The sequence below is a fragment of the Dermochelys coriacea genome, chromosome 7 (assembly GCF_009764565.3).
Source record: "Dermochelys coriacea isolate rDerCor1 chromosome 7, rDerCor1.pri.v4, whole genome shotgun sequence".
NCBI classification, from domain to species: Eukaryota; Metazoa; Chordata; order Testudines; family Dermochelyidae; genus Dermochelys; species Dermochelys coriacea.
The window spans coordinates 122,531,780-122,550,718 of record NC_050074.1 but is presented as its reverse complement, the minus strand read 5'-3'; the positions used below and the strand labels follow the sequence as shown (position 1 = coordinate 122,550,718).

Sequence of the window (18,939 nt, the reverse complement as noted above, 5' to 3'; positions counted from 1 at the left end):
GGCAGTTCCCCAGAATAGAAAACTCTAGCAGAAGCGGCCAAACTGAGGGCTGCCATGAACCTCTGAGGAGAACAAATCCGCCAAAAAGCGCAGGACCCACCAAGGCAGAGGAGAAACTTTGTTACACTATGTATCTATAACAGTGTGTTTGTATATGTGTGTGTGTGTGTGTGTGTCATTTTGAGTGTTCATTTGTGTTATACTTATCTTTGCTTCCAGTATCACTGATGCACTAAAGGTTTTGCTTGGCATAAACACAAACCCCTACCTTTCTTTTCCAAATGGTGTCACTTGCTTCTGTTTGTGTCACAGGAAAGCTGCTGGCAGTAGCTGAGCAGATGACACTTTCTGCCTTCATCACTCACCAGTTCTGCAACCAGGGGAGGCATTCCCCTCCCACGTGACTCTTTTGCACTGAAGTCAGATGGTGAAACAGGTGAAACTAGAGCATTTGTTTAATGGAATGTGCTGAAAATTGTATGAGACAAGCATGTCCCCTTTGTAGCTAAGAGGCAGCTTGCCTTTTCATCACAAAACCATACACTGAGCAGAGCCAGAAGGATTGCAGCTAGCAGGACAAACAGTTTAACAGGTGGACCTTGTACAATGAGGATCACAGAGATTTAAGCTACTTCCTGTTGTTTCTGCATTGTGAGGTCCAAAACAGATGGAACCAATTCCATCCCTGGTGCAACTCAACAAATCTCTTCAGTGTATTTAGCAAGGTAGTGGTTATACCATTGTTCTATGCGTATTGCATCTTTAAATGTCTAAGGATTCAGCTGTCTATAAGGGCAGGAAGCTGCTTTGTGTTCACTTTGGTGCAGACTTGCACAGAGGAAAAGGGGAAGGACAAGTGTCCAAAAATATACTTTTGGATGCCACGGTAGGTGAGAACGCTGGGAGAGGGCTATGTCACTCACTATAGAGATCTCTGGCTCAATGGATTTGCAATCCACTCCCAGCTGGTATCTCCATTTCAGCTAATAGCTGCTGTGTTCCACCCCAGAAACAGCTGCATTTCAGTGGTGGGTGGAGTGATCCATTTATATAGCATATCACCCCCTCACGGGGGTTTTGTGAAGCTTAGCTAGTTACTGATTGCAAAATGCTGTGAGATCTTCAGACGGGCTATAGAGGAGCAAATAGATTTATTTGCAAAGAGATGTTATCAGCAAGCAATTCAAATCAGCAACAAGTCAGCCTGTGATGCACAGAACAACCTTAAAGGAAGGTAGCAGTTATTCAACATAGGGGAAATCCAGGGAAAGTGTCCGGAGCCCAGGTAACTGGGTTGTGGAATCATCTATGTCCATATGGGGCTGAGCAATGGAACCCTCAGCCGCAGCCCACAGCAGCTGGATGGGAAAGGTAGAAGTAGCAGCCACAAGGCAATATTACCCTCTGCACGGTTCACAGCCCCACCCGCCATGCTTCCAGCCTGTCCCATCACACCTCCTCATCCCTCCTCTGTATAGACCACCGCTAAGCTGTGCTCTGTGATCCGGCAAGGGGCACAGAGTCCCAGTGTCTGTGCTCTCCCCAGACTGACTATTCTGGGCAGTAGAGATAGACTCTTTCTCCGGAGTTTTGGGTCATCTGTGTCTATGGGGTTGGTGCCAGCATTTGGCCCACAATTGCTGAGGCTATAGCCAGTATTCACTACCTTCCTCTGAAGTTTCCAACAACACTTCACTCATATAAGCGCTTTGGCACAGGAACCTTCTTATCATTACATATATGTACTGTGCCTAGCGCAATGAATCCCCCGTCCTTGCTGCAATACAAATAAATAACAACTATAACATCAGGCAGCTTTTATGTGGGGATCTCAAAGATGATCTGAGCTTTTCAGACTTGGACTCTGAGCTTAGAAGAACCAATAGCTTGTTTTTCATTATAAACTATGCTGCTATAATAAATTGCAATGCTTTCGATTGCTCTAGCACCTTCCATCCCAAAGCACTTTAAAAATTGTGATCCTGCTCCTGCAATTATATCCATTGGTGTGGACCTCTGCTGCCATTGAAATCAATGGAGCTCAGTGTGTGAACCATACTGGGTCAGACCAATGGTCCATCTAGCCCCGTCCCCTGTCTTCCGACAATGGCTGATGCCAGAGGCTTCAGAGGGAACGAACAGAACAGGCAATTATTGTGTGATCCATCCCCAGTCATCCAGTACCAGCTTCTGGCAATCAGAGATTTAGGGACACCCAGAGCATGGGGTTGTGTCCTTGAACATCTTGGCTAATAGCCATGGATGGACCTATCCTCCAGGAAATTATCTAATTCTTTCCTGAACTGAGTTATACTTCTGGCCTTCACAACATCCCTTGGCAATGAGTTCCATAGGTTGACTGTGCATTGTGTGAAGAAGTATTTCCTTATGTTTGTTTTAAACCTGCTACCTATTAATTTCATTGGGTGACCCCTGGTTCTTGTGTTATATAAAGGAGTAAATAACACGTCCTTATTCACTGTCTCCGCATGATTCATGATTTTATAGGGCTTGGCTACACTTGCGAGTTACAGCACAATAAAGGAGTCCTGGGTGCACTAGCTCACTCCCCAGCCACACTGGCAAGGCACATAGAGCGCTCTGACTCCACAGCTACAGCACTGCTGGTACTCCAACTGGGCGAGAGGAATAACGTTTGCTGGAGCGCCGTGGTGCCAGTTGCATTACTGCCCTCTGATCAGCCTCCGGAAAGGTCCCATAATCCCCTTAAGTCAAGTGGCCACTCTTGTCATTGTTTTTGAATCGCTGCAGGAATGTGGATATGCCCTTTGAAAGCTCTGTTTCTGACAGCCAGCTGCTTATCTGCCCCAAGACAAAGCAAGCCATTAGTGTGAAATGCTGTGAGAGAGAGAGAGAGGTGGGGGGGGGAGGGGGCCTGCTGCTGTCTGAACTTACAAGACAGCATGCTGACATGCTTTCAGCCCCCCAAAACCCATTCTCTCTCCCCCCACATACACACAACACACTCCCTGTCACACTCCCCTCCCCCCGCATTTGAAAAGCACGTTGCAGCCACTTGCATGCTGGGATAGTCCTTGCCCATAATGCACTGCTCCCAATGCCGCTGCAAGTGCTGCAAATGTGGCCACACCAGTGCACTGTCAGCAGTCAGTGTGGACAGACCGCAGCACTTTCCCTACTGCACTCTACGAAGGCGGGTTTAACTCAAAGTGCTCTACATCTGCAAGAGTTGCCAGCCCATAGACCTCTATCATACCCCCGTATCCATGCTAGATGATCTAATTACAGGGTTGGGACTTAAATCCATAAAATGCCAGTAAAATGCAGCCACTGCTGGGGTGGAAGGCTGTGACTGGCACACAGCACACTGCACAAAAGGGGGGGGGTAGGGGGGAAAGGGGAAATTTTGGACAGGTACAACAATGCAAACCACTGCCCTTATAAAAGTCTCAGGGGAAACTGAAGGTCCTATCTCTTCTGCCTAGACCTTAATTTGTAAGACTTCAACTGTGCATTTTAACACATTCCTTTTTCCAGACTGCAAAGAGAAGTAATACTTTTGAAATTGTTTCCTCATCATATTCAGACATGTCACATACATATCGATATTTGTATATCTATCATCCAGATATAGGTACAGCTATCTGTTGTTGTTGCTATGTACTAAGTAACTACATATCAGTTTGGCACTATATATATGGAAGAAAGAATTCCTTTCTGGGAATCCACCGGTCAGAACACTTGTCTGCCACTCCTGCCTCAGTCAATCCAGTTTGTTACAGAAGAATCCTTGCAAGAATACTCTGTAGAAAACACAGATTTGCACATTGGTAGCGGCTACAGGTTTTACATTGAATAGATTCTTTCCACCCTTTCACTCCTATAAGCAACGTGGAGCCAAATTCATCACGTGGTTTAACTCCATTGACTTCAGTGGGGTTATACCAGGGCTAAATTCATCCCTGGTATGTGTGTGCAACTCTATGCAACGATTCTGGAAATTTTCCAGCTGTTGATCAGCGTAAATGGATGATGGCAAAGGTGGTGTTTAACGTGTTTCTTTTATACCTCTTTATAACTTGCTAACGCAGGAGTACACAGTTAACAGAGTTCAGAGTCTGATCAAATCCAAACCAATGTAACTGTCTAGGCTAGCTACTCACCTGTTCTATCTGCTCAATTCATTATCTATTCGCACACCCACCTAACCTTCCCTTCGCCCCCAAACTCCGCATTTCCTACGCGCTGCTACAGTTGCATTTTCCCTCGGGTGATCTTGAAATCCACCCTTAAAGTCGCAGCAGCGGGGCAAGGGGAATGCAAAGCTGCGGGGGAAGGCAGGAAACCAGCCCATGTGACGGCTGCAGCCGGAGGGTGGAGGGAAGGGGTCACGGTTTTCCTGGCAACCCCCTGGCAGTCTGTGCTTCATGCGGGTGGATCCGTCCGTCCGTCCAGCTCTCCCCCGCTGCGAGCGAAGCGGTTTGCGCCCCGCGCAGACGGCCCCAACTCGGGCTGTCTCTCCGGGCGCGGGGCGGACATCAGCACTGCGGCAAAACGGACAGCTCCGTCTCGGTCTCCGCCGCCGCCTCCGGCCTCCCCCGCGCCCGGGAGACTGCGGCCTCCCCGCCCCGCGATATCAGGCCGGGGCGCGCCCCGCCTGGCCTCCCCCCCACCCCCCAGCCTGCAGCATGAGCTCGGATCCCCGCTACCGGGCCCCCTCCTGCCGCAAGCTCTTCGGGGAGCCCCCTCGCGGCCCCGCAGCCTTGACCCCCCGCGGGGCGCCTCCCGCCCGGCCGAGGCGTGGGTGGACCTGGGCCAGGCGCCCGCCCTGGCCCGCGAGCACCGGCCGGGCCGCGGCGGCGGGGAGAAGGAGCCGCTGCAGGGGCTGAGCGACGGCTTCGCCGGCTACCTCGGGGCGGGGCGGCGGCTGCAGCCGCAGAACCGGCGGCTGGAGGCCGAGCTGGGCGCCGGGGCGGAGCCGGCGCAGGCGGCGCGGGAGCGGGAGCGGGAGCTGGAGCGGGAGCGGCTGGCCGGGGAGGTGCAGCGCCTGCGGGCGCGCTGCCACAAGGAGGCGCGGGGCCCGGCCGAGGCGGAGCAGCGCGCCCGGGCGCAGCCGCGGGAGGCGGACGGGGCGGCGCGGGCCCGGCTGGGGCTGGGGCGGGAGCAGAAGGTGGAGGCGCCGCGGGAGGAGCTCGCCTTCCCGCGCCGGGTGCCCGAGGAGGGGCGGGCCGAGCGCGGTGGAGCCGGCCCTGGCCCAGCCGGCCCTGAGCGCGGCGCTGCGGGAGATCCGCGCCCAGTGCGGGTCGCTGGCGGCCAAGAGCCTGCAGGCGGCCGCGGAGTTGTACCGCGCCGAGTTCGCCACCCTCGACGAGCAGGCGGCGCGCAGCAGCCAGGCCGCCCGGGCCAGCCGCGAGGAGATCCACGAGAGCCGCCGCCCGCTGCAGGCCCGCACCCTCCAGAGGGAGCGTCTGCGGGGCGCCAACGAGTCCCTGGAGCGGCAGAGCCAGGAGATGGAGAGGCACGGCGGCGAGGTGGGCGGGTTGCAGGTGAGGGAGCGCGTGCAGCGCCGGGCACCTTCGCCCCGTGCAGCGCCGGGCACCTCCGTCCCCTGCAGCGCCGGGCACCTCCGCCCCCTGCAGCGTCCTTGTTCCCCAGGTGGCGTTGAGTATCTCTCCCCTGCGCACGGTTGGGTACCCATGGCCACCACTAGCCAGCCCCAACTGGCCGTATCTCTCCCTTGCAAGTCCTGCACATTGGACTGACTCCGCTGGAATGGTCCGAGAAATCCGGGTATCGCGGATATCAGCAGGGGCTGGGGAAGTCTGGGGAGTTTTCTAGTGTGACTGGGAAGGCAGCGACAGCGGAGTTTTATGTCAAACCAAGCTGTGCATGAGCCGCTGGAAATCAGGGAAGGACCCCGCCCCCCCCCCACACACACAAACACCTGGGAGAGCGGGGGTTAAAGGATTTCATGGGGGAAAGGGTCCCAAAAGATGAAGAACTACGTGGGGTTGTTTGGGAGTTTGACCATTGGCTTTAGTGGAGCCAGGAAGTCACACACTGTGTTGGATTGAGAGTGGGGCGCAGACGTGCAGAGAAAGCTAGTGGTGCAAATGCATAAATGCTAGCGGTGCACAGAGCCATAGCCATGATTTCCCTATAGCCCCAGGATGTCTGTGCAAAGGGCTCAGTCTTCGGGTCTTCTGCCGTTCCCACCCTCAAGATCGGTGTGTGTCTGCGCTGCACCTACTGCAGGTTTCATGTGGGTGGCTGTTGGAGCAATTGGTAGACAGGGCTGGAAAAACGTTGTCTCTATCCAAGGTCCTGACTTTGGCATTGACCTTCGTCAGACTTCAGCGGATCGTTATAAAAAGCCTTTTAATTCATGTTTAATGAATTAAGAGAATTTCTTCCCAAACGAGCCTTTAAAGACGGTTTTGTTAATTTTAATGGAAGCTGAATTCCCGAATTGCCTTTTCTTTTTCTTGATGGGTAATTTCTAGAAACCATCTGAACTGCGTCGCAGCTGCCTTGCCCTGTTTTCAAGGGCATTTGTAACGTGTAAATTGCAGAGGTTAGAACTCTTCCCAGCTATATTAGGAGAATTATTCCTTAGGGCCTGCCCCTAAGACCACTGAAGTCAATGGAAAGACTCCCTCTGATGCACTTTGGATTAGACCCTCAATCTCTTTTGTATGGTTTGGGAAAGATGCTCATTTAAATTCCTCTGACTCTCAACAGTATTAGAATTTTTCCCGGTTTTACTACGGGGAAGCCCTGGTGATGATAAAAAAAATTGAGGTTGCAACATCTTGTTAACCTAAATGGTCAGCCTTAGCTAAATTGTACAGCTTCTTCCTGAATGAATTACTGTACATGATATTTAAGGGATACTATTTAATATTTATATTGCAGCGTGGCCCCCAAGCATTTTCAGGGCCATACTCTGCTAAGAGTTGTATAAACTCATGATACCTGCTCTAAACTACTTACAATCTAAGTAACTAGTTGGTGTTATTCTTCTTCACTTAATAATATGGAAATATTTTGATGTCCTGTGATAGTGCATACAGGTGGACTCAAAGGGATTCCATATTAGTAACCCTCTTAAATATTGTAGCCTTGATGCCATGTGAACAGAAATTGCAAGAACAACCCATATGTAGGAAGAAATACTAGAACCAGGTTAAACTCTGGGATAGCTGAAATTGATCTAATTATGGAAAATCAACTTTTAAATGTATGATTCTTGTATTTTAGTTTAGTGGGGGTGGTAATTAGTGGCATCTCTTGCATCCTTTATAGGATAGAGATTAAATCAGTAGTGTCCTACAGAAATTTATATATTTTAATAGAAAATTAGATTCTTTCCATAGTTTGGGGTATTTTAAACCATCCTATAGATTTCTATAGCAGGGATACATTTTCTCTATGAAATTATGTAGGACTGTTTAAAAAGATATAGAAAGAGTCCCACTTTCTATTCAATTTTATAGGACTTTTCCATAAGAGAAGACCTATTGATAGATGCTTATAATGTTGTCAGCTTCACACGTTCTATAGCAATATTTCTTGTTGCAGCCTTCCATATAAGTCTCCAGACTTTACTGCTTTTTGCTCTGAAATACCATCCCCATACTAGTAGGCATGGGTCTTGGGCCAAATGTAGCCCACAGTTCTACAATAAGGTCCATTGGTGCCCTCATATTCAACATATAGGTGTGATCCATGAAGACTACACATCCCAGCATGCAGTGCTCCACGTCCATCTGTTTGGGTGAAATTTAGTTTTTAAGCATTTCCTCTTCTTACAGTCCATGGAGACTAAAATTAAAGAGAGACCTGAATAAGGAGCCCATTTAAGCCAAATGTAACCGATCCACTTAAGTGGATGATATATTCATTAATTGCTGTTTGACCCCAAGAGGTGCTGAGCACCCAGCCCTCACATTGATTTTTAGTGGGCATCACAGGTGCACCCTGTAGCTCAGGCCCTTAGGTAATGCAACAAAACCTTTTTACATTGTCAGAGCAAGTGGTATGAAAAGCAGCCTCATCTCACCTGTGTGGTGTTAAATCCAAATCTGGGGCAAATAGGCCAGGACATACATTTCCTTGCAGCACCATCCAGGATTTCCACACAATTGTTGCCCCCCTGCTAGTGTCTGAATGGTGACTATTGCAACCCAGGCTTGGCACAAGCTGCTCGCTGCTAACACAGGATCACAGAGAAGGGAATGACGAAGAGGCTGGAATTTATACATGGGTTCAGAAACAATGTATGTTAGCAGGCAAACATGGGTGCTAAAGAGGGGCGTGTAGGTAGGGCAGAGAGGCAGAGCTCTGTATCTGAAATACTCGTCAGTCAATATGCCTGATATTTATTATTCATCTTACCCAACCCTGTCCCAGAGCAATAGGGGAGAGAAATATAGCCAAGTTGTACATAGGAGTGGTTTTGTACCGAGGGGTGCTCAAATGAGGTGACAGAGAATTAGAGGAAAGGAAAAGAGCAGTGTTTTATTTGAGAGTGGCATTATTATTCAACAAAACCACTGTTAATTTAGGGGGTCAATAGCCCAGCATTGCTGTACCAATGAGGATATTATTTATAATTCCTTTGTTGTGACTCCATCTGGGAGCCCCTCTCACAGACCAAGTCCCTGCTGTGGTCTTGCTGTACAAACACTGAACAAAAAGATGTTATAAATCAGGGCTATTATAATGGGAATTTATATTACACAGGGCACTAATTTTCTCCCAGAATGCCCTCTGCATCTCTGTGTGTGCCCTGATGATCTCCCCATTCTTTCTTCATTTGTAACTCCTGTTCCACATCCTTGAATTTCTGCCCCAGGGTCACTGTCCTTGTGACTTAATCAGAATCTATCAAGGATGTTTGTTAAAGGGGATCACAGGTGCAAAGCAAGGCATTGCTTCCAAATTTGAGGCAGAGGGGAATGTATGAGAACTCAGGGACTAGATTGATGGAGGCAGTGTAAACAGACATTGCATCTATAGAGTAACTCTACTGAAGTCAATGGATGTACTCGAGGTTGACATGGGTGCAGCCGAAACCAGGATTTGGCATGCCAGCGACTTGTTTAGCTCCATGCATTTTGCTGCTGGTGGCCATTTTTGCATTCTGTATTTAGTAGGTCACACAAGACCAAAAGTAGGACAGGGAGGAGGGAGTGGTGGAGTGAAATACCAACAAGTCTCGTCCACTGTAGGCCCAGAACTTAGAATCATAGAATCATAGAATCATAGAATATCAGGGTTGGAAGGGACCCCAGAAGGTCATCTAGTCCAACCCCCTGCTCAAAGCAGGACCAAGTCCCAGTTAAATCATCCCAGCCAGGGCTTTGTCAAGCCTGACCTTAAAAACCTCTAAGGAAGGAGATTCTACCACCTCCCTAGGTAACGCATTCCAGTGTTTCACCACCCTCTTAGTGAAAAAGTTTTTCCTAATATCCAATCTAAACCTCCCCCATTGCAACTTGAGACCATTACTCCTCGTTCTGTCATCTGCTACCATTGAGAACAGTCTAGAGCCATCCTCTTTGAAACCCCCTTTCAGGTAGTTGAAAGCAGCTATCAAATCCCCCCTCATTCTTCTCTTCTGCAGACTAAACAATCCCAGCTCCCTCAGCCTCTCCTCATAAGTCATGTGCTCTAGACCCCTAATCATTTTTGTTGCCCTTCGTTGTACTCTTTCCAATTTATCCACATCCTTCCTGTAGTGTGGGGCCCAAAACTGGACACAGTACTCCAGATGAGGCCTCACCAGTGTCGAATAGAGGGGAACGATCACGTCCCTCGATCTGCTCGCTATGCCCCTACTTATACATCCCAAAATGCCATTGGCCTTCTTGGCAACAAGGGCACACTGCTGACTCATATCCAGCTTCTCGTCCACTGTCACCCCTAGGTCCTTTTCCGCAGAACTGCTGCCGAGCCATTCGGTCCCTAGTCTGTAGCGGTGTAACTTCACCTAGTCATTAAGAGCTGACGTGGGAAGAAACAGAGAGGGAGAGAATTTTCTTCGCTGGCCAATGCAGAACAGCGGGCTTCCCACGCAGGTCTAAGTTATACAACTTTCATGTGCGTTCTAACTACATATACATCCGAAAAACTAAAAGCCTATGGGCACATCTGACCCAACAAAGACATTCCCAGATAATTATTTGGGTTGGGAGGAACCTCTTGTGGGCCATCTATTGCAGTGTCTTCATGGTATCAGCTTTGATTTTATGATCGTGAAACAATCTCTGCTTGATTGCCTAGCCTTTCTCAGACAACGGCAATTCCACAGCCTCTCTAAGCTGTTTACTCCATTGTTATATAATTTCCCCCTAATATTCAACCTATATTTTCCCTGCTGCCTGCTCCACCTTGTTTTGTCACTGACTAATGAGATCATTGTCCTCTTTGCAAAAAACCCCGGCTGTATTTATAGGAAAAGCAACCTTGTGAAAATCCCTTAATTTTATGACAGCAAAAAAAAAACCCCTGTCACTCTGACCCATTGCACAGCTGGCAACTGAATTTATTAGGAAAATTTGCTGCAGGTCTTAAATTACCTATGGGCTGCTCCTGCTCAAGTCAAGGAGTGTTTGCCATTGATCTCACTGGGAGCAGAAGAGAATGTTAAGATTTGTGACAAATTTCCTCAATGATTTTGATGGGGCTTCGTCTTGCAGAACTCGCACATGTGTTTGTATGTGCATCCTTGAACACCAGTGTTAAACAGGTGATCAGTGCCTTACAGGTGTTTTAGCCATATTTTCAAATGACACAAATCAAGCAAGGCTGCTGTTAGCACAGTTATACCTTAATGGCCTAGACCAGAGTTGGGCAAACTACGGCCTACGGGCCACATCCGGCCCGCGGGACCATCCTGCCTGGCCCTTGAGCTCCCGGCTGGGGAGGCTAGCCCCTCCCACACTGTCCCGCCCTCCCTCGTAGCCACGCTGCTGCATGGGCAGCACTCTGGGCAGTGGGGCTGTGCGCTCCTGCAGGGCAGCATGGCAGCGTGTCTGGCTCCGACCAGGCAGCGTGGCTGCCAGACATGCTGCTCTGAGCGGCATGGTAAGGGGGCTGGGGGGTTGGATAATGGGCAGGGGTCCTGGGGGCCAGTCAGGGGACAGGGAGCAGGGGGTGGTTGGATGGGGTGGAGGTTCTGGGGGGGCGGTCAGGGGATAGGGAGTGGGGGGGGTTTGTATAAACATGGGAGTCCTGGGGGCCTGTCGGGGGCAGGGCAGTCAGGGAGCAGGGGGGGTTGGATGGGGTGGGGTCCTGGGAGGAGGCGGTCAGGGGACAAGGAGTTGGGGGGCTTGGATGGGTCAGGGGTTCTGAGGGGGGGCAGAAAGTGGGAAGGGGCAGGGACCAGGCTGTTTGGGGAGGCACAGCCTTCCCTACCAGGCCCTCCATACTGTTTTGCAACCCCAATGTGGCCATTGGGCCAAAAAGTTTGCCCACCCCTGTCTTAGATCCTGACATATGGCTGACACACCCAACCCCTGTGAAAAGTGAATTAATTTAATGTTGATAAATGCAAAGTAATGCACATTGGAAAGCATAATCCCAACTATACATATACAATGATGGGGTCTAAATTAGCTGTTACCACTCAAGAAAGAGATCTTGGAGTCCTTGTGGATAGTTTTCTGAAAACATCCACTCAAAGTGCAGCCGCAGTCAAAAAAAGTGAACTGAATGCTGGGAATAATTAAGAAAGGGATAATAGGACAGAAAATATCATGTTGCCTCTCTATAAATCCATGGTACGCCCACACCTTGAATACTATGTGCAGACGTAGTCGCCCCATTTCAAAAAAGATATATTGGAATTGGAAAAGGTTCAGAAAAGGGCATCAAAAATGATTAGGGGTATGGAAGGGCTTCCGTGTGAGGAGAGATTAATAAGACTGGGACTTTTCAGCTTGGAAAAGAGACAGCTAGGGGGAGATATGATTGAGGTTTCTAAAATCATGACTAATGTAGAGAAAGTAGATAAGGAAGTGTTGTTTGCTACTACTTATAACACAAGAACTAGTGGTCACCAAAGGAAATTAATAGGCAGCAGGTTTAAAACAAACAAAAGGAAGTATTTCTTCACACAATGCACAGTCAGCCTGTAGAACTCTTTGCCAGAGGCTGTTGTGAAGGCCAAGACTATAACGGGATTCAAAAAAGAACTAGATAAGTTCATGGAGGATGGGTCCATCAATGGCTATTAGCCAGGATGGGCAGGGATGGTGTCCCTAGCCCCTGTTTGCCAGAAGCTGGGAATGGGCGACAGGGAATGGATCACTTGAGGATCCCCTGTTCTGTTCATTCCCTCTGGGGCACCTGGCACTGGCCACTGTCAGAAGACAGGATACTGGGTTAGATGGATCCTTGGTCTGACCCAGTAAGGCCGTTCTTATAGCATGGAGCCAGGTCCTCAGCAGCATAGCTCCATTGATGTAAATGAAATTATATTGACCTGCACTGTCTGAGGATCTGGCTTTGTGTGTGGGAATTATGCATTTTAGAGTGGGTGGGTCAAAATCAGAGATAGCGTGAGTGAGTGCAAGTCAATTGAATTCAACATGAGTCTTTTAGGAACTCATTAGAGTGGCAGTAGCTTATGCGGTCTGAATTGGCCCTATGTCTTCAATATAGTTGTGCATGCACCAGGTCTGTAGTATTTTGTTTTAATATGAACTGGGATTGTTCAAGAAAATTGGAAATTTGCAGCTTCAGGCACTATCCCTTTAAGTGACTTTACAAATATTTACAATATTTTAAAAGACAAATAGGCTTTGCTACTTGATAGCTTATTACCCAGCATGCACTTCCCAGTTTACGTTTACACTTTCAGCATTACTTTGTGAAGCAGGGAAAAAAATAAAGGTGAGGTCATGTGGGGCCGGAAGGTGTAGATGGTATTAAGGAGAGGTGGAGTATGTCTGTGTCGGAGCTGTCTCTTCCATTACCACCATCTTCTCTTCCCCCTCCTTGGGGAACTGCTGTGTCTTCAACTAAGCTCTGAGGAGCCTTTCGATGCTTCCCATTGATGACCTCATGTCCCAGCCACCGTTCTTCCAGAAGAGAGCTGCACTAAACTCCTTTGGAACCTGGAGATGTTGCTCATCCGCTAACCTCAGCTGCTGGTCAATGTGGGTTCCTCCCTCTCAAGGCGTTGGGAGTCCTGCCTATGGAATACTCCTAGCTAGTTTGGGGAATCTACCATGCCACCATTTTGCTGCTGCTGTAGGACACTTCGGTTTGTGCTACAGCGTGGAACAAATTTGTAGCTGTGATTGGTTAACATTTCTACGTGCAAAAAAAGTGGTTTCTCCTCATGGTCATGCCTAAAAGCTCAGCTAAAGCTAAACCTTAGCCACAAGAGAGGGAGGGCATCTCTAGCACAATCCTTAGCTTTCCTTTAGGGGTTGGGCTCCCACTGTACATAATCCTTGCCTTGCATCGGAACAATTAAGACAAACCCCATTCCACAACCCCCCTGCTTTGCTTAATCAATCGCTAAGGGCCAAATCCTAGGAGGTGCTGAGCACCCATCTCCCACCACTGGCAGATGGTGCTCAGCAGCTTTCGGAAGTGGGTCCTCAGTGAGTTATTTCTCTTAACTCTGGGCTCCTCTGTGTCTAATTGGACACATTTGTCTAATTGTCTCATTAACAAACATCCAAGAAATTAAATAAAGCAATTGGAAAAAATGAAAGAGGCAGGTCGAACAGCAGCTGTGGCCTTGTTTTCCTGCCGCAGTTATCTTAATTGGAATTTCCCCTTGCTGCATTCTTGTCCAGGAATCTGCTGGGATGGATGAGTTGGCAATTGTATTTTTCCCTTTCTCTATAATGAAATGAATATAAAGCGTTCAGCTAAGGACTTCGCTTTTGAAACAGTGCTCCTTATCTCCCTGGGCTTGCTTGATTGCAGGACAGCATCAGTCAGCTGGAGAATGACTTGAGGAACACCAAAAGCGAAATGGCTCGTCATCTGAGGGAGTATCAAGACTTGCTCAATGTTAACATGGCTCTGGATATAGAGATTGCTGCATACAGGTAACACCTCATGCTATTTATTTGACCTGCCCTCTTCCATACCACCTTGCCTGGAACAAAACCATAAATCTAAAAAAGCACTTGGTTTTGTTTTCATTGTTGAGGGTAAATGGAGGGCACATGCAGTGGATATGGGGGTACTCATCACACATTGGGTACAGCCAGCCAATGCCAACGTACCTCAGTCCTGACCTGCATTACTCCCTGATAGGCCAGTCTGGGCTCCCCGCCATAGTTCTGCCAAAGCCCCTCAATCCAGGCCCAAAGTCCCCTCCTGCTCTTCTAGTCCCCCACCCCGCAGCCGGTGTTGTTCTTCACATTAAAGCAACGCAAGCCTGTGTTTCACATCTACATTATTTTGACTGAAAAAGATTCCAGATCTGAACAACAGTAACAACAGCAGCTCGCTCTGTGTCCCAGCAGTCTGGGGTCCCCCCTTCCGATATGGAGGGTGACCCCATTTGACATCTGCAACCCCCACCCCCTATCCTTTCCAAACACCAGTTACTCCATGCATATACCCCCCTCAGCTCTGCCAATGCGCTTCACCCCTTAGCCCCTCAAATTAGTCTGTCTGTGGTATTTAGTCTTGTCCCAGGCTTGGAGATGAGTCCAGAGATTGATTGGCCAAACTCCTGCACGTGACATAGATGGTTGAACTAGATGATGGGGGTTGGACTAGATGACTTCCTGAGGTCCCTTCCAACCCTGATATTCTATGGCATAGGAATAGCCCCCACCCCCTACACACACCCCTTCTAATGTCTCCTGGGAGGCTGAGTCCCCATTTTTCTCCCCTTGGGTTGAGCTTTCTCATCTCAGTGATCTTCAGTCTGTCAGGAGGGCTCCTCTTCCCCTAGAATCTCTCCCCTCTTCCCCGGCTGTGATACTGAGAGAATCTTAGAAGTCATGGTTTGAGCCCCTTGCATTAACCTTCTGGCCCTGGAGTAGTCTTGATCATTAGCACAGTGACAAAGGGGATGTTCAAGTCCCACACCTGGGTCCCAGTCTCAGCCCCACTGATGCTGTATCCCTTGCATATTCCAGCCCTATCCACTATGGGGGTTTGCTTCCCTGGGCAAGCAAGGTCATTTTTTGGCTCCTCTCCCTCAACAAATGGTATTTCCAAGTTCTTTTGAAACTGCAGCTACATCCTGCCTTCGCATCCAGCCCAGGTCAGGAGTGACTGAAAGCCATGCCTGATTGACAACCGTTTGGTAGCCTACTTGAAAAGGTTCTCAGCTGCCATGGTGATGGGCCTGTTATACGAACCTACATTACACAGACTACACCACACACCACTGCTGATGCTGGTCCATTACTGCATGTATAGCTTTACGCACTGTCACAGCATTCCAATCCTGACCTGCAGAAACCTTTATTTTCCACACTTGGCCTCTCCATTCAGCCATGTCAGTGCTTCTCAGGTCCAATACTGGTACCAAACACAACTCTCTTGACGTACCTCAGTCCTGACCTGGCCTAGTCCCTCACCCTCCACAAATGTGCCAATGGCTGTTAATCTTGGCCTTCAACACTCCTTGCTATCCCAGATCTTGGGCCTTTCTTGAGTAGAGTGTAGCCTTCGTACCAGATTGTTGAGTGGTTTTGTGATGTACATGTCTGGCGCCATAGCCAGATTCACACTCCTGAGTGAGCTAGGGCAGTATCTGCATTCAAGTGCAGCAACTCTGTGCCAGCCCCCACCCCCAACACTAAGCACAGCTGATATTGAAATTCTAATTTTTTCCCCCTCCACAAAGTTCTCCCTATTCCCCTATAAATTGGCAGGGGGGAGAGGAGAAGCAGTCTCAATTGCCCCTATGCAGTTGGCTCTAGACTGCTATGCTGCTGGAACGATTGTCCTGTTGATCATGCAGCTGGCCCTGAAAGAGGTTCTGTTGTGTCTGATTTAAAACTGGGCAAACCTGGGAAGGTTCAAGAGGTTTGAACACTTGTGAAATGCAGGTGTTTAACCAAAAGATGGCTGAGAGGAGATATGATTGCTCTCTATACGTATATCAGAGGGATAAATACCACAGAGGGAGAAGAATTATTTAAGCTCAGTACCAATGTGGACACAAGAACAAATGGATATAAACTGGCCATCAGGAAATTTAGATTTGAAATTAGATGAAGGTTTTAACCATCAGAGGAGTGAAGTCCTGGAACAGCCTTCCAAGGGGAGCAGTGGGGGCAAAAGACATATCTGTCTTCAAGACTAAGCTTGATAAGTTTATGGAGGAGATGATATGGTGGGATAGCCTAATTGTGGCAATTAATTGATCTTCGACTATTAGCGGTAGATATGCCCAATGGCCTGTGATGGGATGTTAGATGGGGTGGGATCTGAAAGAGAGAATTTTTTCCTGGGTGTCTGGCTGGTGAGTCTTGCCTACATGCTCAGGGTTCAGCTGATCACCATATTTGGGGTCGGGAAGGAATTTTCCTCCCAGGCAGATTGGCAGAGGCCCTGGGGGTTTTTCGCCTTCCTCTGCAGCGTGGGTCACGGGTCACTTGCTGGAGGATTCTCTGCACCTTGAAGTCTTTAAACCATGATTTGAGGACTTCAATAGCTCAGACATGGGCTAGGGGTTTGTTACAGGAGTGGGTGGGTGAGATTCTGTGGCCTGCGTTGTGCAGGAGGTCAGACTAGACTATCATAATAGTCCCTTCTGACCTTAAAGTCTATGATTCTATGTATATTTTTCCCACGGACATCAGAAAGAGACCTCTTGAGAAGCAAAACTGGGTGGGATTCAAGGTGTTGCTTCTGATGGCTAAAGCCCTCCACTGTGGGTCCTGACTCTCACAGAGACTCCCTATAAATGACCCTGCAAGTCAAGATCAGTCAGAACACTTGAACAATGACCCCCACATTTGAACATGGAGGTGCTCAAAGGGAGTGTTTCTCAGCAGGGAGCCTTTGGCTCTGGAAACTTACTTCCCCTGCAAAGCTGCTTGTTGTCCTTCTAGACAGCCCTTGCAGCATGCCTCCTCTGGACTATCTTGAGCTGGTGAGAGTGGCGAGTAAATTTCATTTGTGGACTAGGGTTTTCATTTGATTATTATTATTTTTTTATATTATGTTCAAACATAAAGGAACTGTGCCCAGAAATCACAGATGGAGGCATATTTTATATATCGGTCACATGAGAACCTGCTTTCTACTCTTTCCTGCCTTGGTCTGGTCCTGGTTAGAGCCCACAAAGACACAGAAAAAAATAACAAAGGGAAAAAAAATTAACTGAGCTGTTTTAAACCTCAAAAAGGTTTGGGTTGAGTTTTACGTGTAGATGTGGAGTGCTTCTTATTTTCATCCAGATATTGCCTGAATCAGAATTCTGGGTCAGATACTCTCAGACTTTGCCAGTGTTTAAAATCTGAACCTGCCCTAGATCACATTTTGCAAATATCCACGCCACACCCCCTCCTCTATCTTTATAATGAGCCAATAAAAATAAGAGAGATCCAAGCACATCCAAATATATGGAATGTTCCAAAACTGGGTCCAAACTTTGAAGCTAGAGCCCATCTCAGTTTATATCCAAACTGGTTTGTTCATCTTTAACCTGAGCCACAGAGGTGGTAACCTTCTCCAACTAACCTCTCCTTCTGTGGTGTGTTTGCAGGAAGCTGCTGGAAGGTGAAGAGACACGTTTTACCACCGGAAGCATCAGCATTTCAGCTCTGAATCCACATTCTAACCCTGGTTATTCTTTCCAGCCCAGAGTCTTCAATTTACCTGTGGCCACTGCCTCAAAAATATCTCCTATTCGGTTTTTTAAGAAAGAAGAGAAAGAGGAGGCTTCTAAAGTGTCCTTAAAGTATCATCTAGTCAGATGTGGGAGACCTTTGCTGAAATGATTGAGGAGACCATAATGTCTACTAAGAAAACTAAGCAATCAAACCTGAAGGAAGGAAACATTACAAACCAAAAAATGTAACCTTTGAAATGAATAGAATTGGCATTTAAGGGGGAACAGTATACACTAGACCTTTCAATTGTCTACAATTAATTAACACACTTGTCACCCAGTATAAATGTCCCAGCGCTTCAGCATCATTAGAAACAGTACATCCCACACTGTAGCCAGGAGCAATTAAATGACAGAGGGATCTCAAAGCTTAGGCTAAAATTGGAGAGGATGGCAAACTGAATAACTTCATCTTTTGGTTTCAGAGTAGCAGCCGTGTTAGTCTGTATTCGCAAAAAGAAAAGGAGTACTTGTGGCACCTTAGAGACTAACAAATTTATTAGAGCATAAGCTTTCGTGAGCTACAGCTCACTTCATCGGATGCATTTGGTGGAAAAAGCAGAGGAGAGATTTATATACACACACACACACAGAGAACATGAAACAATGGGTTTATCATACACACTGTAAGGAGAGTGATCACTTAAGATAAGCCATCACCAGCAGCAGGGGGGAAAGGAGGAAAACCTTTCATGGTGACAAGCAAGGTAGGCTAATTCCGAAGTATAGCCACTCTTAGGTCTGTGATCGAGTGACCAGAGAGATTGAAGTGTTCTCCAACTGGTTTTTGAATGTTATAATTCTTGACGTCTGATTTGTGTCCATTCATTCTTTTACGTAGAGACTGTCCAGTTTGGCCAATGTACATGGCAGAGGGGCATTGCTGGCACATGATGGCATATATCACATTGGTAGATGCGCAGGTGAACGAGCCTCTGATAGTGTGGTTGATGTGATTAGGCCCTATGATGGTATCCCCTGAAGAGATATGTGGACAGAGTTGGCAACGGGCTTTGTTGCAAGGATAGGTTCCTGGGTTAGTGGTTCTGTTGTGTGGTGTGTGGTTGCTGGTGAGTATTTGCTTCAGATTGGGGGGCTGTCTGTAAGCAAGGACTGGTCTGTCT

The 18,939-nt window shown here is 48.1% G+C and overlaps 1 protein-coding gene across 1 annotated transcript; it reads left to right on the top strand.

Annotated features, from left to right (window-relative positions):
• Positions 1 to 4,449: 4,449 nt before the first annotated feature.
• Positions 4,450 to 18,229, top strand: INA (internexin neuronal intermediate filament protein alpha). Its single transcript, XM_038408122.2, is given in 6 exon segments — positions 4,450 to 4,749; positions 4,752 to 5,214; positions 5,216 to 5,528; positions 13,933 to 14,057; positions 17,690 to 17,877; positions 17,880 to 18,229. Coding segments are annotated over 6 exon segments (1,293 nt in total). The 5' UTR covers positions 4,450 to 4,670; the 3' UTR covers positions 18,005 to 18,229.
• The last annotated feature ends 710 nt before the right edge of the window (positions 18,230 to 18,939 follow it).